General features: G+C 39.4%; 2 protein-coding genes across 4 annotated transcripts in view; one reads left to right on the forward strand and one right to left on the reverse strand.

Annotated features, from left to right (window-relative positions):
• On the forward strand, positions 1-24,949 carry abcb4 (ATP-binding cassette, sub-family B (MDR/TAP), member 4). Of its 3 annotated transcripts, XM_028470295.1 has the most exons (28): positions 9-206; positions 375-448; positions 1,382-1,472; positions 2,720-2,870; positions 3,522-3,564; positions 3,650-3,841; positions 4,962-5,133; positions 5,791-5,915; positions 6,170-6,341; positions 6,430-6,543; positions 8,124-8,234; positions 8,317-8,442; positions 9,062-9,265; positions 9,354-9,524; positions 10,139-10,300; positions 10,521-10,706; positions 10,857-11,003; positions 11,085-11,189; positions 11,868-11,945; positions 12,738-12,821; positions 12,914-13,117; positions 14,077-14,177; positions 14,943-15,083; positions 18,285-18,441; positions 19,130-19,327; positions 20,719-20,925; positions 22,823-22,969; positions 23,929-24,949. In XM_028470295.1, exons 2-28 carry the CDS (start codon positions 384-386, stop codon positions 24,136-24,138), a joined length of 3,864 nt encoding a protein of 1,287 aa, XP_028326096.1. In that variant the 5' UTR covers positions 9-206; positions 375-383; the 3' UTR covers positions 24,139-24,949. The 3 variants fall into 3 exon arrangements, with proteins under 3 accessions (XP_028326098.1, XP_028326096.1, XP_028326097.1); XM_028470297.1 differs by lacking the exons at positions 20,719-20,925; positions 22,823-22,969; positions 23,929-24,949 and adding an exon at positions 19,398-20,064 and having other exon boundaries at positions 1-206; positions 19,130-19,354; XM_028470296.1 differs by lacking the exons at positions 2,720-2,870; positions 3,522-3,564; positions 3,650-3,841 and having other exon boundaries at positions 10-206.
• Positions 10,329-24,951, reverse strand: part of crot (carnitine O-octanoyltransferase) — a 26,125-nt gene continuing 11,502 nt past the window's right edge. The window contains exon 12 of the mRNA XM_028470303.1: positions 10,329-10,356. The gene's annotated coding sequence lies outside the window, so the exon portion shown is untranslated. The remainder of the gene's footprint in view (positions 10,357-24,951) is intronic.

Below are 24,951 nucleotides of genomic sequence, written 5' to 3' on the forward strand. Positions count from 1 at the left end.
TCATTAAAATATACTCATAAAGCTCAGCCCACTGACAGAAGGTCCTTCAGAACTGTTACAGTAACAGACAGAGGCGGTCATTGATGTAGTCTGAGTGGTGGGTTTACGTTAAAGGTAGAGGGCTTCCGGAAAAGGGACGTGAGGCACGTGAGGACCATCATCATCAGCTCCATCAACTCACACAGCGGACCATCGCAGTTCCACAGGTCACACACACACACACACACACACACACTTTCTAATGCATGTTGTTCCCTGTTGCTGAGGCTCGGTGTGATATACCTTTAAATTCCTCTCTAGTGCTGCGTTTTACTGCGGATGAGACCTTTAGCAGCAGCTGGTGAGTGTAAACATCCTCTCATTCTCTGTGATAGGACCCACACATGGACATGAAGGAGGAGATGGGAGGGCTGTCCACAGCCAAAGCTGATGCAAACGGGGATCTCAGGTAAATAAACACACACACACACACACACACACACACACACACACACACACACACACACACACACACACACACACACACACACATTTATCTCAGAACAGGGGTGTCAGTGACAGTTTAGTTCGGGGGCTACAAGTGGCCAAGTTGGATTTCAAGTGTGCCAACCCAGAATAGTCATTTCATTTTTGATAAAGGACACAAAAGTGTAATTTCCCTGATTTTATTTGCCTCTGCAAATATAGAATGGATGCTTAAATGGACTGAAACTGGTCCACGGGCCTTGAGTTTGACACCTCATGTTCTACCTATTGTTGTAGTACTATAGTCATAGTCTGTGTCTTTGTTAATGTATTCAAGTTTGAATCGGGGTGTCAAACACACAGGTAAAGTTTTATATTTTGACATAAAAAAGAAGAAAAGATAATAATAATAATAATAATAATAATAATAATAATAATAATTTGTTGTTTATTTTAGGATCAGAATGGTAAATCAACAGTCATTCCATGCCACTTATTAAATAAAGGATCATGTCAGTTTATATTTGGTTAAAATAAATAAAACAGAATATGTTTGCTTAGATTTACTCAAACTCAAAGGAATAGGAACTGGTCCAGTACACAGGTGATCTTACTGAGCAGTTTTTGGCCCCTGAACTACCACAATAACAACGACAACAACTCAGATTTACATTCTATAGATTCAAAGCATGTTTTACCTACTTTCCACAAATTAAACGTAAACTTAACATAATGCTTACTATGGGTTGGCATTTGATGTTATTTCTTGTATAATGCCAGAAGTCTTGGTTAACTTTACTGTAGAATAGTAAAGGATTAGTATCATCCTAGAGTTTATCCTTTTTGGGGGTCTCATCCATTTTGTCACACATGTGGATTTGTGTGTGTACTTGTATGTGTGTGATGCTTTATCCAGGGGAGGAGAGGATGAGGATAAAAAGAATGGAAAGAAAAAGAAGAAAAAGGAGAAGCAGCCAAAGTTGCCCATGGTCGGCCCCATCGATGTGGTAAGCTCACTGTCCTACTATTGCCAACAACTTTGTGTGTTTTAGAGCAGTGTTTCTTAAATGAGGGTACGTGATGGCACTACAGGGGGTACTTGAGAATGAGAGAGAGTGGAAAATTGACAAATTAAAGCATTAACAATATGGGGTTTTATCATGTTTTTTTTTTAGTTAAAAATGATCATCATAATGATTACAACATGAACTGAAAATACAAGAGTCAGTCTCACATCAGGTGGAAGATGAATGTATCTATTCTAAACACAGTTTTTGAGGATTTGTTAGTTCTGGTGTTAGAGTTCAAGGTGCAGTCCACAACTTTCAGATCCCTCTCTCCCCCTCCCTCCCCGCTGCTCTCTTGCCCCACCTCCAAACTTTCCAAAGTCCCTCCCTCAGAGGAGCTAACCAGCTAACATTAGTCCGACAGCAACATCACAGTAATATAACATGCTCTGTTAAAAGCATATTACTGCAGCGCTTCTCTCCCTCAATGTGCACATACCTCAGCAGCAGCAGCAGCAACAACACAGTGTCACTTACAGCAGCCCACACGGAGGCTGCTGCACGCACACAAACAACACATGCACTACAGAGTTCTAGTGTAACAATTACAAATCAAACATAATGTAAATCAAACAGCAGTAATTACCTTTCAAGCAGAAAATTTGCTAATTCAATCTTCTACTCTTCCAGACCATACACTGTAAAAAAAAAGACAGCGCTACAGCCCCGGGAGAGGGGCGGGGCCTGTGAGCTGTCAGATAGCCCATCAAACACAATCCTGGCTCTGATTGGTTCTTTTTGCTCGGTCGTGGTGCATTCTGGCAATCTGCCAAAGGCTGCAGGAGCAGCATTAGTCTGTTTTTTCACACAAACTACTAGTTTCATGTAAAGCTGTCCTTACATAGTGACAGCTTTAGCAAAGATGACAAAAAGTAACTTTTATAAGAGTTGCAGACTGCACCTTTAAATGTGCTGTACAGTATGTTTGGGGGAGTGCTATCTCATGTTAAGTGTTCCTAAACATAGCCTTAGGGCCGTGCGTGTGTGCGTGTGTGCGTGTGTGTGTGTGTGTGTGTGTGCGTGCGCGTGCGTGCGTGACACATTCTCCTGTTGTTTGGGCGAAGTCCACCCGGCTCACGCTGTGCAAAGATAATGTTCTGCTGGAGTTGAAAGATTATTCCCTCTCACGTGTCTCACTGTTCTCAGGATGCCGCCCACCCTCTCTCTCTCTCTCCTCCTGTGTGTAGTTCAGGTTTGCAGACAAATTGGACATTTTGATGATAATCATTGCGTTTCTGATGTCCATGGCCAACGGTGTCGTGCTCCCCCTCATGTGCATTGTCTTTGGTGAAATGACAGACAGCTTCATAGCGGACGCACAGACAGCTGTGGGGAACAGTGAGTCTTCACATACTGTATACAGTCTATCAGGGTTGGGGTCAATTACATTTTTCAATTACAATTCTGTCTTCAAATATTCATGTTCATATATAACTGAATTGTGGTAACTTTGACCAACATTTTTTCCAATTAGAATTAAAATTACAGTTATTATTTTCATCCCCTGAAACTCAATGACTGAAGTTCAATTTTAAGTAATTGCAATTACTGAAGCCTTATCGCAGAAAAAAAATAAAGCCAAAACTTTTCCATTTTTTTGCCTTCACCTCTGAAATTAGGGTGTTTTTCTCATTTTTTTATGCCTTACTGGATTTTAACCCCAGTTTAAGTGTGCTCATCATATTTAAATGAGGTTTTAGGGTCTTGTGACCCTAAAATCCAAATTTGTAATATTTCTATGCCTTGGCACTGACAGCTTTTAAAGAATTATCATGGCAATATCAAATACAAAGTCAATTATCTGAACTCAATTACAATTCAATTATGATTACAACTGCAACAGAGTTTTATCAAATATAATTACAATGATAATTATGTCATTGTAATTAATTATCAATTATGCAATTTCATTCATAATTTACCCCAACCCTGCAGTATATACAAACGTATAAATATTACCTGACATGTCATCGCATTGTTTTTCCTTAGATTCTATGCAAATAAATAGCACCTTAGAAAAAGATATGGAGGGGTAAGAACTTTATCCACAAAAATGTGCTTTTGATGCATTTAAACAAAAAGTGATTAAAGGTTACACGTCATTTCTCTTCTCCCAGCTTTGCCATTAACTACGCCATTATGGGAGGTGTCGTGTTGGTTGCCGCCTACCTTCAGGTGTCTTTTTGGACGTTGGCTGCCGGGCGGCAAGTCAAACGCATCCGCACTTTGTTTTTCCATCGCATCATGCAGCAAGACATTGGCTGGTTTGATGTGAACGAGACCGGCGAGCTGAACACACGCCTCACTGAGTGGGTAACACAAGTAAACAACACTTTACATATATATATATATATATATATATATATATATATATATATATATATATATATATATATATATATATTTGAAACAGGGAGATATGTCAAGTTCTAACATCTTAGCAACTTCAAAACATTACAGCACTACGCATACAGTATTTGTGTACACATATATGCCTACTACACACAACACCCAACAATGCAAAATGTGCTTCCTTAAGTTGACCTGTCAGCCACTCCTCTCCCCCTCATCTTCAGCATCACTTCAAACAAATGTATATATTTCTGAACCCAAAAAAAAAAAAAAATTATAAATTGAACATAAACAAAAAGCTAGGGCGCACGGTGGCTTAATGGTTAGCACGTCCGCCTCACAGCAAGAACGCTGTTCTTGTGGAGTTTGCATGTTCTCCCCGTGCTGCGTGGGTTTCCCCCGGGTACTCCGGCTTCCTTCCACAATCCAAAAACATGACTGTTAGGTTGATTGGAGTTTCTGAATTTCCCATAGGAGTGAATGTGAGTGGTTGTTTGTCTGTCTGTGTGTTGCCCTACGGTGGATTGGCGCCCTGTCCAGGGTGTACCCCAGCCCAGCGCCCAGTGTGAGCCGAAGATAGGCACCAACAGACCCCTGCGACCCTGAAATAGGACAAAAATGGGTCTGAAAATGGGTGGATGATATATCTTTATTCATTCATAAAGATATATTCACACTTATATTTAGTAGTCCTGTAAATTCTATATTCTATAGATAGGTAATCAACTGAAGTCTGGCCTCCGAGGACCAATGTACCCAACCCACTTTGTCCACCATTTTTGGAATTTCTCTGATTGCACCTTAATAAAAAAAATAAAAATCAGTCTTTCAATAATGTAGATGTCATGAATAATTCTATACTAATCATTAATTGTTGGTGCATCTGGTTGTAGCCACTTCTTAGTTAAAGCCTTCTTCCTTCCCACAAGCAATATTCTCATTAAATGCGTCTGCACTTCTGTCCCTCCCAAATACAGGATAAAAACATCAACAGAAATAGTTATTCCAAATACAGTTTCCAGACATTTGTCTTTGTGTTCATTTGGTGGTAATAAAAGTGGAAATCTGTGTGTACAGTGATGTCTACAAGATACAGGAAGGCATCGGTGATAAAGCCGGCATGCTGGTTCAAGGTTTCACCACTTTTATTTCATCCTTCATCATCGGCTTCATCAATGGCTGGAAGCTGACTCTGGTCATCCTGGCGATCAGCCCTGCGTTGGCCATCTCTGCAGCGTTTTTCAGTAAAGTGAGAAGCTTGTTTTTCACTCATCTTAGGACATGTGCCAAACTCATGGCCCAGGGGCCAAATCTGGCCCTTTGGAGCATCCAAATTTGGCCCTCAGGAGAAAGTAAAAATGACAGCGGAAACATGAATTATTGTGTAAACGAAACTCAACAATATTTGCAGGTACTTACAGTTTTCCCAGTGCTTATCTTGCACGATTGCAGTCATTTTTAATGTTAAACTGTAAATTCTTACAAAATCCTTCAATTGTCCTCAAATTATTACATAATTTGTGTTTTTTTGTATGGTTTATATGGACCCCGATTCAGAAATAAAACTATAAAAAACAATATTTCCCTTAATTAAATAGAAATTGGTCACAAAATTGAGGAAATTTAGAGTGAAGATCATGTTGAGACTCGTATCTATCACTTACTGCTTGGATATTGTCGGTGTCTTACATATTTAGTGTTTTATGTATACACAGAAGTGCAAACTAGGGCACAATAATGTTGAAATTACTTGTTTTCCCACATAAAATCTGTGGCCCACTTGAGATCAAGCTGCTCCGTATTTGGCCCCTGAACTGAAATGAGTTTGATGCCCCTGTGTTAGGATTTTAACGTGTGAGTTTTCCATTGATGACGCCTGATGAACTTCTTCTCCCCACCTGAACAGGTGCTGGCCTCCTTCACCTCCAAAGAGCAGACGGCCTACGCTAAAGCGGGCGCGGTGGCAGAGGAGGTGCTCTCTGCTATCAGGACAGTCTTTGCTTTCAGCGGTCAACAAAAAGAGATCGAGAGGCGAGTTTACACACAACCACACCGGCGTGCGTTTGTTTGTATCATTGATTTATTCTACACTCCAAAGCTGAACATTTATAAAAGCCTCACAAATGTTGTTATTTAGTCATTAGCAAAAGGCTGTAAACCAATAAGGCCTTCAAGAATTAAATTAGCCTTTTCTCAGATGCTCGGCCTCCCTGCCTGTTGGCAAGATTATCTAATTTACTTTGTATTTTGTAACAATCTTCTGTCTTTTGTGTGTTGCGCATCAGATATCACAGGAACCTTGAGGATGCTAAGAGGATGGGCATAAAGAAAGCAATCTCTGCTAACATTGCCATGGGCTTCACTTTCATGATGATTTACATTTCCTACGCAGTGGCCTTCTGGTACGGCAGCACGCTCATCCTAGCTGGTGAATACACCATAGGAACGTTGCTCACTGTGAGTAGACACATTGCAGCTGCTTCAGATGAAAGCCACTCAGAAAAAGGATTCTGCACAGCTAACACTCTTTCACATGCCGCTTCAGGTGTTTTTTGTTGTGCTTATTGGAGCCTTCTCAATGGGTCAGACCTCCCCCAACATTCAGACCTTTGCCAGCGCTCGGGGAGCTGCACATAAGGTGTACAGCATCATTGACAATGTAAGACACGCACCCTCGCTTCATTCGGATGTTGTTATGGAAAGATGTTTGAGCTATCTTTGATATCAGTGATATTAAAGGTGTAGTCCGCAACTTTCAGATCCCTCTCTCCCCCTCCCTCCCCGCTGCTCTCTTGCCCTCCCTCAGAGGCGCTAACAAGCTAACATTAGTTCGACAGAAACATCACAGTAAGATAACATGCTCTGTTAAAAGTATATTACTGTATTGCTTCTCTTTCTCAATGTGCACACACCTCAGCAGCAACAACATCTCAGTGTCACTTACAGCAGCCCACATGGAGGCTGCTGCGTGCACATGAACAACACGTGCACCACAGAGTTCTAGTGTAACAATTACAAATTCTGGCAATCAGACGAAGGCTGCAGGAGCAGCAGAGGAGGCTCAATGAGCCTGTTTTTTTTTCACACAAACTACTACTTTGATGTAAAGCTGTTCTTACATAGTGACAACTTTGGCAAATATGACAATAAGAGTTTATAAGAGTTGCAGACTGCACCTTTAAGTCTACCGGTACCACTAGTGAATTTTTTGGCTTTTCTAGTACGACTAAAATCAGTCTACTAGAACTACTAGTGAGATTTTGAGTGGACTAGTAGTACCAGTAAACCAAAATTTTGTTCTACTTGTAAATGTTTTTGATGCATAAGTGCGTGAGTAGAACTTACTAGTAGAGCAGGTTTTGTGTCACTAGTATGACCTCCTACTAGTAAAAACTCTAAGCTTTACAACCCCCTGAATGGTTGTAATATATAATACTAGTAGATCACATATGGTTGGTATCAAATGCATGCTCAAACAGCTTTCTATACAGTTGCTTGTGTGGAGTAATGTCCCTGTGTGTTTTTGACCTGAACTGCTTTAAATCTGAAGTGTTATATGTTTCTTTAATTGGATCACCTGCTGAGACGAGAAGGTCAGCTTTGGCTCTGCCTTTCCTCTGTCACTATAAATCAGTTTTCACTCACATATTTGGGTCCTTTAAATGCTTCACCATTTGCCAATATGAATAATATAGTAGTCTTGTGAAAACCAGCATATAGAGTTGGCTGAATCATATCCATGTGGTGAACTGGTTTGTTTGACAGTTTGACATTGTTTTGGAGGTCTTTCTCTATCCAGGGTCACTCCTAGCCAGCCATGCTGATCTTGGTCACTGATTATTCCAACACTCTCAGTTTAGTTTAGAAACTCGGTATGAATGATACATGCTTTTACTGCAGTCAGACTATTAGATTGTGTGTTTTTTTTAAATGTGGAAAAACAGCACAGTTATTTAGAGAACCTTTACTGTCTCAACAATGCCACCAAAGGTTTAGGCTTCCAAGTGAGAAAGAAAACAGACTTGACTTTGTCAGGAGTAACGTAGCTGCTGTACATGCACGTGTGTGTGTGTCTGTGTGTGTGCACATTTATGGAAATAAACACACTCTGGTAAATGTGTTCACAGCCTTCCTTCCATTGTCTGTGTAATGTTATGCTAAGAATCATGTTCTTGATCTCACTGTGGCAAACTGCAAACCAAAACACAGCTGAGTTTTTGAAACTTTTCTTCTCCTCAGATCCCAGCAATCGACAGCTTCTCAGAGGCCGGATTCAAGCCGGACTCTATTAAAGGAAACATTGAGTTTAAGAACATCAGCTTTTGCTACCCCTCGAGGCCAGATGTCAAAGTACATCATTAGCGGAAAACAATTACTACGCTCTTTATACAAGGGGTGTTACATTCCAAAAACTGACATATGTGTTCTGTAGGTGTTGAATGACATGAGCCTGAGTGTGAAGAGCGGACAGACCATCGCCTTAGTGGGCAGCAGCGGTTGCGGGAAAAGCACTACGATCCAGCTGCTGCAGAGGTTTTATGATCCTTTGGAGGGATCTGTAAGTAGCACATCCAGAGTTGGTCAAGTGTTTGCTCGAAAACATACTCTGCAAAACGGTTCCCCATTATGTAGACTCGTCGAATGCTGTCACTAAATCTGTTTGTGGTGTAATCTGCAAGAATGGTACTGTAGAACTAGACATGGGCAACTGGTGGCCAATTTTGTGTGGCCCCCAAAACAAATCCCAAAATGGTATTTCAAGAAGTTGTAAGGAATATATAGCCCGACATAATGTACAAAATAACTCTCAAAACACACAAATTGACAGAAAAATGCTCGAAGTACCCAAAAACACACAAAGAATTCCAAAAAGACACAAAATGACTCATAAAACCCAAAATGACAACAACCTCTTTATTTTAACAACAATTTTCTCAGGTGTCACCTTAGAACCGCACAAAGGTATTGAGTTTGAAATCAATATTAATTTCACAAATTTTACCGACTTTAAATTATTTAGCTTATATTTACTTCATCAATGAAATTGGACTATCAGTCTGAACAGTGATAGTTTAAGTATGTCTTTATCTGAAGTTGTCATTTGTTTCATTGTGTTCTGAATGGAACAGAAGCGAGTGTGAGCTATTAAATCACAGAGGCTGTATTGGTCATCACAGGTGTGCATCGATGGACACGATATTCGCTCCATCAACATACGCTGTCTGAGAGAGATGATTGGTGTGGTGAGCCAGGAGCCCATCCTGTTTGCCACCACCATCACCGAGAACATCAGATACGGCCGACTGGACGTGACGCAGCAGGAGATTGAACAAGCGGCCAAGGAAGCCAACGCGTACAACTTTATCATGCAGCTTCCTGACGTAAAGCCGTGTTCATCCCTCCCTGGCATCTTTGGAAATAACTTCAGGCAGTTTAGACAGAATAAAGACATGTGTTTTTGTTGAGCAGAAGTTTGAGACGCTGGTTGGAGATCGAGGAACTCAGATGAGTGGAGGACAGAAGCAGAGAATTGCGATCGCTCGAGCTCTGGTCCGCAACCCTAAAATCCTTCTGTTGGATGAAGCTACGTCAGCTCTTGATGCTGAAAGCGAGACCATTGTACAAGCGGCCCTTGATAAGGTAAAAACTTACCTAAAGAAGTTCTTGTAGCAAAATGTTTCTAAAGGATTTTTCAATCTAAACAAGAGTATGTGATGAGATGATTGATTGCGCCAAATTTTCTGTTCTCTGCGTGTGTTTGTTGGGATCAATATTTCTATCGCCTCCCAGATCGTGGAGTGAACTGCACTATTATTGTATCAGGTTTGGTTTTGTAGGGGAACTTGAAGGTGGAGGGGGCCAGGAGCAAGCAAGCGCTAATAAATAAATAAAAAAGTTCATTTAATAAAAGTAATCAAACTAAATGTAAATCAAAACATTAAATAAACATTCTAGAGCTGGACTAAAATAAAAAAGCAGACAGACCAGGAGGGGAAAAGTTTACACAACAATGACTCAGCAAACATATATTGAAAATACTCCTTAAAGAGTGCAGGAATGTAATCAGGAGATTCCGCACACCTGGTTGGAGACAGAGGGGTGCATGTTTAGAAAAGCCAGTCCTGTTTTTTCTGTTCCTTTGCATTTTTTGTTGATTTATGACAAATAATGAATTCTCTTGTATAATTATGTATAACTGCATGTCTAAGTGTTACATGATGCAAGGACCTGACATCTCCTATCTTTCCTTCCAGGTCCGACTGGGTCGTACTACACTGATCGTGGCTCATCGACTCTCCACCATCAGAAACGCTGATGTCATTGCCGGCTTCCAGAATGGTGAGATCGTGGAGGTGGGAACCCACAGCAAGCTGATGGAAAAACATGGAGTCTACCACACACTGGTCACAATGCAGGTACCGCGCGCGCGCACACACACACACACACACACACACACACACACACACACACACACACACACACACACACACACACACACACACACACACACACACACACACACACACACACACACACACACACACACACACACACACACACACACACACACACACACGGATATGACGTTTTCTGTGGTTTTCTAAGCCTGAATTGTGACTTTATTCTCTCCATCAGACCTTTGAGAAAGTGGAGGAGGAGGAGGAGGACCCTGAGCTTTCAGCTGGTGAGAAGAGTCCTTTAACTAAGTCCTTCTCAGAGTGTGGGCCAATAAGAAGAAAATCCACGAGAGGCTCCTCTTTCGCTGTCTCAGAGGGAGGAAAGTCAGATAAAGAAAAGTATGACGTGGACAAGATGGAGGAGGTAAAAAAAAATCAATATACCCATCCCAACCTTCCCAGTGTGATCTGAACACATTGCCATTGCATCCTATTCCATCATCATTACATCATTGACTATCACATGAAAGTTGAGTGCCGACAGTGACTATGCTCCCCCTCTGTCCCCATGCAGGACGAAAACGTTCCTCCCACCTCTTTCTTCAGAGTAATGCGTCTCAACAAGTCTGAATGGCCGTTGATCCTTCTCGGGACCATTTGTGCCACCATCAATGGAGTGATGCAGCCACTGTTTGCCATCCTCTTCTCAAAGATTATCACTGTGAGTGGATTCTGTCTCACGTTGGTTGTTTGTTCAAAAAGGTTACGGGAAGTCACGGACTTTCTATTTTCTTTCAATCAGGTGTTTGCTGACCCGGATAAAGAAAGAGTCAGGGAAAGGTCCACCTTCTTCTCCCTCATGTTTCTTGCTATTGGAGGGATCTCCTTCGTCACCATGTTTTTACAGGTATCGCCAGCTTTAGTTACCTGCTCTGCAATGCTGATACAGTTTAATCATATACATGTTGCCAATGGTAATCATGCAAACAGATTGGAGTGTAGATGACAAAACATATTGACTGCTTGATCTCCTACAGTGAATTCTACTTATATTACATCATATCCCACCGTTTAGGTGTTCCTTACACTGTTTTAAGCTTTCGTCACGCAACTTGTGTTTCGGTTGCAAACTGTTTTAAACTACATGTAAAAGTGATGACCCTTAGCCTCCTTTGGTACATCTGGTTGATCATCTATTTTAACTGTAACTCAAGAAACTTGCATTATATGTGAGTGTACCAAAACCAATTAAAGGTAATTTGAAGGCAGAACAAAGTAGTAATCTATTATGAAATTTTAACATTTCACATCATTTTTTCAAACAAATGATCTTCGATTTATTGAACTGTAAGGCTTACACTACAGTATGTCTTTATCTGATAAAAAAAAAAATATCGTCTCCAGCAGCTTGAAGTTGTCATATAGAAGATGCCTCATTTACAGAGGTTTCAGTGAAGAATGCCCACATTTATAAGACTTAAGTGGTACATGTGAGAAAATAGTTTGCAAGCTCCTTTTGTTGACAGAATATAGTGCACTGTCCTGTATTTTCTCATATCTGTATGGTCATTTAATATGTTCACAGGGTTACTGTTTTGGTAAATCAGGAGAGGTGCTCACACTCAAACTGAGACTTGGTGCCTTTAAGTCCATGATGAGACAGGTATGTGTGCAAATTAATGGTTAATCTACAGCAGGTGGATTTCTCTGCCGCTGAATGGCAGCCAGTTAAAGGTGCAGTCCGCAACTCTGAGATCCCTCTCTCCACCTCCCTTCACGCTGCTCTCTTGCCCTGCCTCCAAACTTTCCAAAGTCCCTCCCTCAGAGGAGCTAACAAGCTAATGTTAGCCAGACAGCAACATCACAGTAATATAACATGCTCTGTTGAAAGCACATTACTGCAGCGCTTCTCTCTCTCAATGTGCACACACCTCAGCAGCAGCAGCAACAACAACACAGTGTCACTTACAGCAGCCACACGGAGGTTGCTGCGTGCACATGAACAACACATGGACTACAGAGTTGTAGTCTAACAATTACAAATCAAACATAATGTAAATCAAGCAGCAGTAATTATCTTTCAAGCAGAAAAGTCACCAATTTATTCTTCTACTCCTCCAGACCATACACTGTAAAAAAGATGGCGCTCTAGCTCCGTTAAAGGGGTGGGGACTGTGAGCAACAACTGTCAGACAGCCCATCAAACACAATCCTGGCTCTGATTGGTTCTTTTTGCACGGTCGTGGTGCATTCTGGCAATCTGCCAAAGGCTGCAGGAGCAGCAGGAAGGACTCAATGATTCTGTTTTTTCACAAACTACTAGTTTGATGTAAAGCTGACCTTACATAGTGACAGCTTTAGCAAATATGACAAAAAGTCAGGTTTATAAGAGTTGCAGACTGCACCTTTAAAGGAAAATGTCATGAAAAAATGCTTGACACCCGTTTTATTGTAGGATCTCGGCTGGTTTGATAACCCAAAAAACAGTGTTGGAGCGCTAACTACGAGACTGGCTACAGATGCTGCCCAAGTCCAAGGCGTGAGTCATAACAGTGGCCTCAAACATCACAATGTTGTGTTCCTTAGTGCTTCACAGATAGTTTGTTCTTCATTGGTTCTCCTCACACTCAGGCTGCTGGAGTCCGTCTGGCTTCACTGGCTCAGAACTTTGCCAACATGGGCACTGGTGTGATCCTGTCCTTTGTGTATGGCTGGGAGCTGACCCTCCTCATCCTGGCTGTGGTTCCCGTCATTGCAGTGGCTGGAGCTGTGGAGATGAAAATGTTAACTGGACACGCAGCAGAAGACAAGAAGGAGCTGGAAAAGGCTGGGAAGGTCAGTAGTCAGAGTGAGACGTTCTCTGGTCACACTAATCACAGGTAATAGCAATGGATTACAACTACTCACATTACTGTATCTGAGCTGCTTTTGTGGGTACTTGTACTTTTTTGAGTATATTTCTAAATCTGTAATTTTACTTGTACTTAAGTATATTTTAAAAGAAGTAAAGTAATGTGTTACATTTCTACACGCAGTAGTTACTGAGTAAATTATTACCGGTACTTTTTGTTTTAAAATCACTAACGGATATTGTGAAACTACAAAATTATGACTTAGTTTCTCATAATTATCACTTAGAATTTTGTAATTATGACTTAGTTTCTCATAATTATCACTTAGAATTTTGTAATTGACTTAGTTTCTCATAATTATCACTTAGAATTTTGTAATTGACTTAGTTTCTCATAATTATCACTTAGAATTTTGTAATTATGACTTTGTTTCCCATAATTATCACTTAGAATTTCGTAATTATGACTTAGTTTCTCATAATTATCACTTAGAATTTTGTAATTGACTTATTTTCTCATAATTATCACTTAGAATCTTATAATTATGACTCAGTTTCTCATAATTATGAGTTCCATATTATACAGATGCTTCAGTGGAAAATAAATTAAGTTTTAATTGTGTAAGATTTGTTCTCTTTCTTTTCAAGTTTATACATGAGATGTTTACTGTATGCAAGGGAACCATGGTAAGATTTATTACCAAAAAATAAACATGGGGTGAAAGTAACTACGCTAGTAACTTTGACTTTGAGTACTATTTAATTAAGCTACTTTTTACTTGTACTTGAGTATTTTATGTATGACGTACTCGTACTTGAGTACGATTTCAATCAAGTAACAGTACTTCTATACTTGAGTAGGATATTTCATTCTTTCCACCTCTGACACTAATATAGTGTAAGTCGGGTTAAAACCTAACCTGTATCTGATCTATCTCTGCAGATTGCTACAGAGGCCATTGAGAATATCCGAACTGTGGCGTCGCTCACACGAGAAGCCAAGTTTGAGACTTTGTATCAAGAAAACCTCCTTGTGCCATACAAGTATGACGAGAGCTCATATTTACCCACATGCAGGGTTGGGGTCAATTATAATTGTAATCGCATAATTGTTAATTAATTACGATTATGGCATAGTTATAATTGTAATTTTTAAAATTTGAATCTAAATTTCAATTGAGTTTAGATTGTTATGAAAATTCTATAAAAAAATGTCAGTTATAATTTAACGCAAAACTGGGGAGCTATGTTACAGTTCTATGTATATACAGTTCTACACATATTTAGTTAACAATTATTAAAATTATGCTTCATATCAAGCTTTGCCACATTTTACCATTTAAAAAAATATACATATTGATGCAAAAAAGGCTCAGACGCCCACACTAAAAATATTAAAAGCTATATTTTCATTGATTAGGAAGCCTAACAACGTAACCAATAGATAGGACATAAATTAGATGTTTTTAGTGTATTTTAAAGCTGATGCTAACAGAAAGCTAAAGCTAAAGGTGAACTTTTATTAGGTTATTTACAGTATTTCAGGCTCAGTAATTGTGATTAATTGTAATTGAACTTTGGTAACTGAGAATGTAATTGTCATTGACTTTCTGAGGATAAAAAAATTACTGTAATTTAATCGTGACTGGAACAAATGCTGGTCACTGCAATCGTAATTGAAATGTAATTGAACATGGGTAAATAAAAACGTAATTGCAACTTAAAAATGTAATTGACCCCAACCCTGCCTACAAGCCATCCAATCACCAACAGAAATGACTAATGAGGTCCTACTCTCCCCATGTGCAGAAACTCCCAGAAAAAGGCCCACATCTACGGCTTTACCTTCTCCTTCTCCCAGTCTATGATCTACTTTGCTTATGCTGGCTGTTTCCGATTCGGAGCCTGGCTCGTCACGGAAGGAAGGATGGACGTTGAGGGCGTTTTCCTGTGAGTTAAAACACAGTTTCACTTGGTTTCCTGTCATAAACGTAACGTCAGGCAACACAAATTGACTCGAGAGGCAGATTCAATTTGTCCCAGTGCAGTGTGAGAGGAGAGGCTGTTTGCAGGAGGGTTAATCATCAAACGGACAAGAAGTGTGTGAAAGGCTGCCGTGTACGTGTGTGCTCCCTCACACAGAGCACACACACACACACACACTCGCACGCAATGCGATACTGGATATGAATCTTTCAAGGTGGATCCTTTGCTACAGTGTAGATTCTGCCTGTCTCATAAAGTGGAAGTCCAAAGCTCACGACACCTGCAACGCTCGTAAAACTATAAAACACTGTAAACACGTGCATCAGAGATGAAGAAACTTTAGGATAAAGTTCATTTCAAATCACACACAAGACATCTCCTATGTGGTGTTATTCCATATATGACAATAAAGTATATTTTTCTTCTAACAGGAATTGTAGAGAGAGACATGGGGTTATACAATATGTAGATCAATGGCTGTTACATATTCAGGTCCTGGTCACCATTATACAAAGCAAAATGTCCTCCACAGACAGAGAAAGATAAGTGACACGCTGTAGGAAACCGTGGTCTGTATTCTCCATGGTATCAGCTGTTAATGGTTCAGTTACTCTTACTTTTGCTTTGGGAAGGGGGAAAAGATTAGATTAAAGTGTGACTAGAATGAAACCAGGGGTGCACATACAGTAAGTGGTACACAGGTGGACATGTACGACCAAAATAACCAAATCTCACCAGCTCAAATGTCGGAACACGCACTTGAAGAACTTTGATTCCTCTAAATTTGTCGTTTGAATAATCATAATTTTTAGACTGTGTGTGGTGATGATACAGTATTTTATTTGTAAATGTTATTGTATGTAAAGCACTGATAGCTGCTTATTTGTTAAAAATTACATTTATATAAAAGGCAATGCAAAGAAATACAGTCGGTAAGCAAATACTGTCTCTGGTCGCCCAGTTTGATGATCATTGAATCAGACTGTTATGGGGGTGCATTGCCATAAATCTGACGATACAATATGATTCAGGATTTGCATGTCATGATAGGATGTATACTGATGCTAAAAAATACAATATACATCACGGTATAGCACGATATCAATAGTTACAAATTTCACCGTTAAAACTAGAAAATGGTGTGAAATACAATTTATTTCATTTTTTTTAATCTTGCGAGAACAAGTAAATGGTAACTAACTGTAAGTCAAACACCAATATAAAAAAACAAGTGGTATGTTTATCAAACTGGCAAATTACATTTTTCAAAAAAGTTAAACTTTTGCTTCAATACCAGGTCCTGATTCTGTAATTCTTTTTATTAATTTGTTTTAATAACTACATACATCTATCAAAGTGCCCAGTGTGTTTTAAGTGCAATCAACTTCCAAAGCTAAAATGCATTGAGGAGTGAGGTAGTTTAACAATGTGTGGTGACCGGGCGTTTACGTGCTATGCATTCGTTAGCGCAACTAAAGAATTTTTTCATTAAAAAACATGATTAAAAAAAATTGATTTGGACATTTTTTGGACTGATAAGATAATCGTGCGGTGAAATATCGCGATATATCAACAAATCGATTTTTTTCTTACAGCCTTACAGACTATCGGCTTGTTTTAACAATGTTCTAAGCTTGGGCTATGTTTGATGTGTTTTTAATAAGTGTGAACATATCACATGCTCTGTTTCTTATACTTCCCTAAACTAAACCAAGTTCAAGTTCAATTTATTTGCCATTTGCAGTGAAAAAAAACATATTGGAATATATATTGTGCAAAAATACAGCAGTATGCACCAGAGACAGCAACAACATACACCAAAAGAGACAAATAAATGAACACAGTAAAAGTTCAAAGGAAACATTTGACACTATGAAGCGAGGTGATCAAAACACTCAGATAACCTACTTAAAACAATACAACAATAAAGCAGTACAACAATAAAAGTGCAAGAACTGCCTTCAAAGTGCTTTGTTCAGCCTAATAATAGCTTGTGGGAAGAAGCTGTTTACGTGGCGAGCTGGAGCTGGAACATGGCTTTACCAGGGTGACCAGTACCAGAAGAGTCACTGATGATTTTCAGAGCTCGATTTAAGAGTCTGTAATCATAAAGAGCCTCCATAACAGGCAGCTCACAGTCACAGAGCGAACCACCTTGTTCAGAGCTCTCCTTTCTTTGGCTGTGATGTTACCAAACCACACAGTCATAGCGCTAATAAGCAGACTTTCTATGGTGCAGCGATAAGACTTAAGCAGAATCTTAGCGTTATTTGTAAATTCTGTAAAGTTTCCACAGAAAGAAGAGATGCTGATGAGCTTTCTTGACAATGCGATTAGTGTTTTTGTCCCATCTTAGGTCATTAGACAAAGTTAAACCCAGAAACTTGCACTCCTCAAAACCAAACCCAAATTCTGCATGGAAAACACAATATGAGGCTTATCAAGCTCTCTGTCGTTTATTCTAGGTTATGTGATCCCTTTAAAGCTAAATTGACTTTTCTGTGCTTTAAACATCATAAAGTGCTATTTGGGCTTCATACACATACACAAAGTGTTTTTTTCATTGATTCCCTCAATCGTTAGTTAGAGGGTAATATTCTCCTTTCTTACTGCACGGTGAGCCCAAACACCTCGCTGTAATTTGATGACGCGTTCCCACTTTGATGACGAATTTGACGCAGCACTGAGCTGAAGAAGCCGCGCCTCCAGGAAGCTCTCTGCCGTGATTGACATGTAAACAGACACGCCCACGAAAATGAGCACGTCAGGGTCCTTAGTGCAGTGCTATGTATGTATTTTCTACAGTCTATGTATGTACCGGCGAACGCCCCGCCCCCACGCTCTGTCTCGTGTTTATAAAGCAGCATGAGCTCAGCTACGGAGTGAGTGGGAGGAGGGTGGGCCGTCCTCTGGCCCTACGTCACCGTGCGGGGAGGAGGAAGTCAGTGGCTTGTCTATAGACACGCCCACTCATGAATATGCATAAGGAGGACACAAATCAGCCTGTTTGTGTAGAGTTGAGGCTAAAACTCTGGAAAATAAACCTCAAATACTATGTTTTTGGGTTCTTAGAACAAATGGAGATGGGTGAAAAATAGCATGACATGTGACCTTTAAAGACATGTTTTGATTGAATGCTAATTGAGATGTGACGTCCTCTCTCAGTGTGATCTCAGCTGTTCTGTACGGTGCCATGGCTCTCGGTGAAGCAAACTCCTTCGCTCCAAACTACGCCAAGGCCAAACTGTCTGCTTCTCATCTCATCATGCTGCTGAATAAAGAGCCGGCCATTGATAACCTCTCACATGATGGAGAATCACCGGTACTAAACACACAGACCAGGGGGTTGTGGTGCAATATAAATGGAATTAATAATTAATTACAATTATGACGTAATTATAATTGTAATCCTAATTGAAAAATTCAGTTTCTGTTGTAAGCGTAACTGAATTGCAAAACTGGGGAACCATGTTATAGTTGTATTGCTTACATATATGTAGTTATCGATTATAAAAATATTATAATTAATATCAAAGTTTACCTGTTAGTTCTCTTGAGTATCATCTTACCATTTAAATAAATAAATAAATAAATAAAATAAATAACTTGAGGGGTTTACTGACACTAAAAAGGTTTCCAAGAGATGAGAAACAAAATAGATGGTAGCTCATATTTTTTAGTTTATTCTACAACTGACTTCTATCATAAGATATGATAACAGAATTTTACAGTAAGTTTTATGTGCTTATTTATCAAAGGCTCAGTAATTGTTGAAAATTGTAATTGAACTTTAGTAATTCAGAACATAATTGTAATTGACTTTCAGGGTGAAAACAATATTTGAAATTTTAATTGTAATTAGAAGAAATGCCAGTCAATGTAATCGTAATTGAGTTGTAATTGAACATGGATAATTGAAAACAATTGTTTAAAGATGTAAATGACCCCAACTTACAGACAGACAGACAGACAGACAAACATTTAATTCTCTGCCACTGTCTCTTCTCCAGGACAAATTTGAGGGAAACGTGACCTTCGACAGTGTTCGGTTCAACTACCCGTCTCGCCCTGATGTGACCATCCTGCAAGGCCTGAATCTGAGGGTGAAGAAAGGCGAGACCCTCGCCTTGGTGGGGAGCAGCGGCTGTGGGAAGAGCACCACCATCCAGCTGCTGGAGCGGTTTTACGACCCCAGTGAGGGCCGAGTGGTGAGTGGACGCTCACGACAGCCGCGCATCCTCACCTACAGTCAGTTAGCTAATGATGAACTGCATACACATCCTCACCTACAGTCAGTTAGCTAATGATGAACTGCATACACATCCTCACCTACAGTCAGTTAGCTAATGATGAACTGCATACACATCCTCACCTACAGTCAGTTAGCTAATGATGAACTGCATACACATCCTCACCTACAGTCAGTTAGCTAATGATGAACTGACAGGAGAGTTTATGGCAGCCTGTCGGTGCACATGAGAACTTGATTCATTACGAGGTTGCCGTCGTAGATGTAATTACATGCTGACCTTGGCTCCTGTCTAGGAGGAGCAGGTAAAATATTTATGGCAGTCTTTTGCCCGGTGGAAGGTTGTTTGAAGCACGCTATGGGCTGATAAATGTGGTCTAAGATTATTTTTTCCCACAAGTTGACAAACCTGCCGTTGTTCATTTCTGTCACTGCTCAGTTACATAAACTGCCTGTAGTACCAGAAGGCAGATAGACAGCCAATAAACACAAGGTGGGAATTACAGGGTTGGAGTCAATTACATTTTTCCATTACAATTACGTCTTCAATTACACATGTTTAATTACAAAGCAATTATGATCACAGTGACCAGCATTTTTTCCAATTACAAGTATTTTTTATCCTGAGAAATTCAATTACCAGTACTTTCTCAATTACTAAAGTTCAATTACAATTACTGAACCTGAAATAAATAGCCTAATAAAAGTTATCCTTCCTCTTGTGTTAGTTTTCTGTTAGCATCTCTTATGATAACGTGTCCTAAATCAGCTGTAAAATACACAAAAAACAGATTTCATCTAATTTATTTCTTATCTATTGGTTACATTGTTAGGATTCCTAAGCAATGAAATTATAGGTTTTAATATTTTTGGTGTGGGCGTCTGAACCTTTTTGTGTCAGTACACCCCTCGATTAAAATGGTTTTTAAATGGTAAAATGTGTGAAAGCTTGATATGAAACATATTTTAATCATTGTTGACTACATATGTGTAGAACTGTACATACAGTATGTCACATGGTTCCCAATTTTGCCTAAAATTATAATTGACATTTTTTATAGCATTTTCCTGGCAATTACAATTAGAAAGTCAATTATCTGAACTCAATTACAATCTAATTAGGAATACAACAGCAACAGATTTAAAAATTATGATTAAGCCATAATTGTAATTAATGATCAATTATGTGATTATGATTATAATAATTGACCCCAACCCAGATGTATAAGCTTTAAAATGCCAAAAAAAAAAGGGCCTGGTAGAGCTTAAAGATAATAGAGGAGGTAATAATGGCTCCTTCGCCTCTTCAGACAAAGTGAACATCTACTACAAGGTCTCTTTTCTTTCCAGAGAATGGATGAGATGAACATCCAAAAACTAAACATACAGTGGTTGAGATCCCAGATTGGCATCGTGTCCCAGGAGCCCGTGCTGTTCGACTGCACACTGGCTGAAAACATCGCCTACGGAGACAACAGCCGCAGCGTAACAATAGACGAGATCAGAGCGGCCGCTAAAGCAGCCAACATTCACAGCTTCATCGACAACCTGCCAGAGGTGAGGTCAATAAAAGTATGAAAGAAGTTCATAAAAATAAGGTAGGGCCTAGTTTACAATGAGCAAAGGCCCTGATAGGATCACACGTGTCACATTTGAGCACCTATGACTGGTGCACAATTTTAAAATTGTCAACGGTCAAAACGTAGTGATTTTTTAACCATTTTTATAAAGATCATCATCCGGTTCCAAACAACACAGGAGTAGAGAGAGGCGGCAGCACGTCGACACGTGTTTTAGTCTGTGAGGTTTAGCTGCAGCACCAGAAAAAAAAGATAAGTGTACAATACAATCTACACACAGAGAAAACCAGCAAAAACCAGCTGTGAGTCCTGTTTCAGGACACAACAGTTCGAGCAGGGATGCCCTCTGTTGGTGAAGCTGTTTCCATTTTCTAACTCAAAGGTCTGAAACCTGCGACTCTGGAGCCTCATGTGGCTTATTGACTCTTTTGTAATGGCTCCCTATAGTTTGAAAAGAAATACATGAAAATAATGAATTATTATTTCTTACAGAGGGTATTGGCAATTAATGACATTAACTTGTTATGATAAAACCATTTGTTAACCTAAAAATAAATCACATTGTGCAATAATTCCACCTCCTATCAACGTTTCTTGCCCCTGTGGCTAACCTTAAGTTTTAAATCCCTTGTAAGACAATTAAACTAACAAAAACACTATTCTGGGGAAAAAAAATAGAGATTTAATTTGTGTGGGGAAAGTCTTATTTAACTGCCAACATACCGGCTTAATATAATATATAATATATAATAATATAATAATATAATATTAATATTAGCAATTAGCATGTGTTGACAAATTAAAGTAGAATTTCAAATACATTAACTAATGAATTAATTAATATCATTTTAACTGTATACAATTTTACACACACTATTTTTTTTTTTTGGCTCCACAAGGACTTTAATCCAGGTGAAATTAAACAAAATGGCTCCTTTAAGAGTAAAGGTTGCAGACCGCTGCTCGAACTGAACGGCTCTCAAGACTGAGGTCCAGCATCTTTCTGATGGACAATGTGACAAAACCAATGAAAGGACATGTGAAAAAGACAAAGTAAATGTTTACCTTTAATATTTAAAACTGACAATGTGACAAATATAGAAACATGATTCAACTGAGAATGGGTGGCTTCATTCTAACACAATCTGCTTCTCTGGGCAAGGCAAATATATTTGCTGTCTCATTATAGTCATATGTAACTTCCTCTACATTACTTTAGTGAAACTACATGGTACCACTTAATGCTAGTTGAGTCAGGACCGCTTTAGTCAAAAATAAATGATTAATTGAATGCAATCTTACATTTGGCGGTTTGGGTCTGTTCTGGGACCTCCTTGTCCTTCCACAGGCCTACGTGGAAAGCCAAGGAGAGCGGTTTGCAGAAACCCCAGAGCAGATGTTAATGACAACAAAATGTCACCCATTTACAGTAGTTGGATACATACTGACCTGGAGGAGTTAGGGTGGAGGTGGGTTGCGAGATGCTTCCTGAAGAGGCATGAAGGCAGCTGTGATGGTTTAAATAGTGTATCCTGTATGCTTTGGCCAACAAGGAGCCAAGAAGGGAATCATCTGGGCTGTTGGTTGATTGAAAGTATGTTTAAGATCAGATGCCGTCATTTCATTTGGATGAGGTTAAGCTGGCTTGACGTCTGTGACCTGCCTGATCTAACGCGATGCTCAATATTCGTACACATTTATTATTAAATCTTGTTTCCATAAACCCATCATGAACATTCTTCTCAACGTATTTCATAATTTTCTCAAAAAGTTTTCTTTGAAACTTCTGAACTCAGTTTTCAAAGGAAAATGTTGTTACTGTGAGATGAAGTTCTGTGATAAAAACCAGACTTGTCCTCTTTGTGCCTGAGCAGAAGTACAACACTCAAGCAGGAGATAAGGGCACTCAGCTGTCAGGTGGTCAGAAGCAGCGAATAGCCATTGCCAGAGCAATCCTCCGCAACCCCAAAATCCTGCTGCTGGACGAGGCCACCTCAGCCCTGGATACTGAGAGTGAAAAGGTGAGGTTTGGTTTTTTAATGGATCACTTTCTCTGATTCTGGTCTAAGCTCAGGACTTCATCCCTGGTAACTCATCTAAAGAAGCTTTTTTATAAGTGGGTCTCTTTTAAGTAGAAGTAGTTACTTTATTGAAATTGTACGCAAGTACAAGTACAAGTAAGTCATACATAAAATACTCAAGTACAAGTAAAATGTAGCTCAAATAAATAGTACTCAAAGTAAAAGTTACTAGTTACTTTCACCCCCCACGTTAAATAATAAATCTTGCCACGGTTCCCTTGCATACAGTAAACATCTCATGTATAAACTTAAAAAGGAAGAGAACAAATCTCGCACAATTAGAACCTAATTCATTTTCCACAAAGACATCTGTATAAAACAAAAGTTTTGTCAAAATTAATTTTTTTGTTATAAAATAACCTCAATGAAATCAGTTCAAAATTTTAGATTCTCAGGCTCTAAGTATTGCAAAGAATTTTAACTCTAAATCGGAGAAAATACCTGGCATTCAACGGTGTTTTGGCGCCATGCATTAAGTTTCATCTGATTGGTCGGCTGTGATGTGATGCATTTGATTGTTGTCTGTGTTTGTTGTAAGTAATTAATTGGTGCTACTGGTACGTCACTGAAGTACATATACGTAGCATCTTATGTTTAGGTTATAACCCAGTAGCACAACAATTTTTAGGGTTAGGTTTAGTCTTAGTCACACGACCTAACCTGACCAATGACTGACCTATCACGTGACCTAAACTGGCCAAATAGGGGCGCTGCGTACGGATAGAATGTTGGTACATTGATATGGCAACCGTACAGATAGCCACTGCCATTACAGTAACGTAAGTGCTACTTTCACCTCCGCATTTAAGGTCCTCCTGTTTTCAAACAGTGTGGCCATTTCATCCACGTAAATGCCCGATTGTTCAATCTCATTTTAAGTCTTGTTTGTCTTCCTGCAGGTGGTGCAGGAGGCCTTGGACCAAGCCAGCAAAGGCCGGACATGCATCGTGGTGGCTCATCGTCTGTCCACCATCCAAAACGCAGACCGTATCGCAGTCTTCCAGGGAGGCATCGTGGTCGAACAGGGAACACACCAGCAGCTGCTTGCCAGGAAAGGAGTTTACCACATGTTGGTGACCACACAGATGGGCTACGGGAGGGACTGTTAATGATCACTACGTTAATACAAAGCCTTTAACATCACTCCTCTGCTGTATAAACATTGAGTTTTTGGACTGGTGGAGAGAACACTGAATGTCATATACTTTTGATACGTTATCATCATCTTACAGCAGTGACTACCTAAATACTATCTAACGTAAGTATCTGATGTTTTGATTTCTGTCCCTAATCTAACGAATCATACGCCACTGAAAAGATGCATTTATTATCCATGAATGTAACACCTTTGATGTTAAAGCGTCCGCGCCAGCCACTGTGTGACGAGCCTGGAGCTCATTTTCTCACTTGACAAGGCAGAAAGATTTTGACTGGAGAACATTTAATCAATACTTTTCCATCTGTCCCTTGTGTTTAAAATCCAAAGATTGTAGTCATTAGCAGCAGGTAAACAGGTGTGCCTAATAACGTGTAGTTATTGCTTCCTGTTACATACTGGTTCATCAAAGGCGTAACTAATCTCATCAATCACTCCCACAAACTACGTCTTCAAGAAATGTGATTCGTACTGTGAAAAAAAAACACAAAAAAAGCCTCGTGGTCAGAACATTTCTTTCCGTACTATGATGATGGAGAAACTTCAAATATTGATGTTGTTTTTCAATGCATAACACCAGTGTTGTTGTCAACACATCTGCCTTAAAGTCTTTATTTATTATAAGAAATTTAAGTAACAAATGTTTTGATTTAGAAAGTTGTGATTCTGTGAAATTATCCAGAAAGTCTGAAAGGTTCTGCTCAGGAAAACCTGTGTATAATGTCCACTCTGTGTTTCTAATAAAGTTTTATATTCAAACTGAACA

The sequence above is a fragment of the Gouania willdenowi genome, chromosome 16 (assembly GCF_900634775.1).
Source record: "Gouania willdenowi chromosome 16, fGouWil2.1, whole genome shotgun sequence".
Classification (NCBI taxonomy): Eukaryota; Metazoa; Chordata; class Actinopteri; order Blenniiformes; family Gobiesocidae; genus Gouania; species Gouania willdenowi.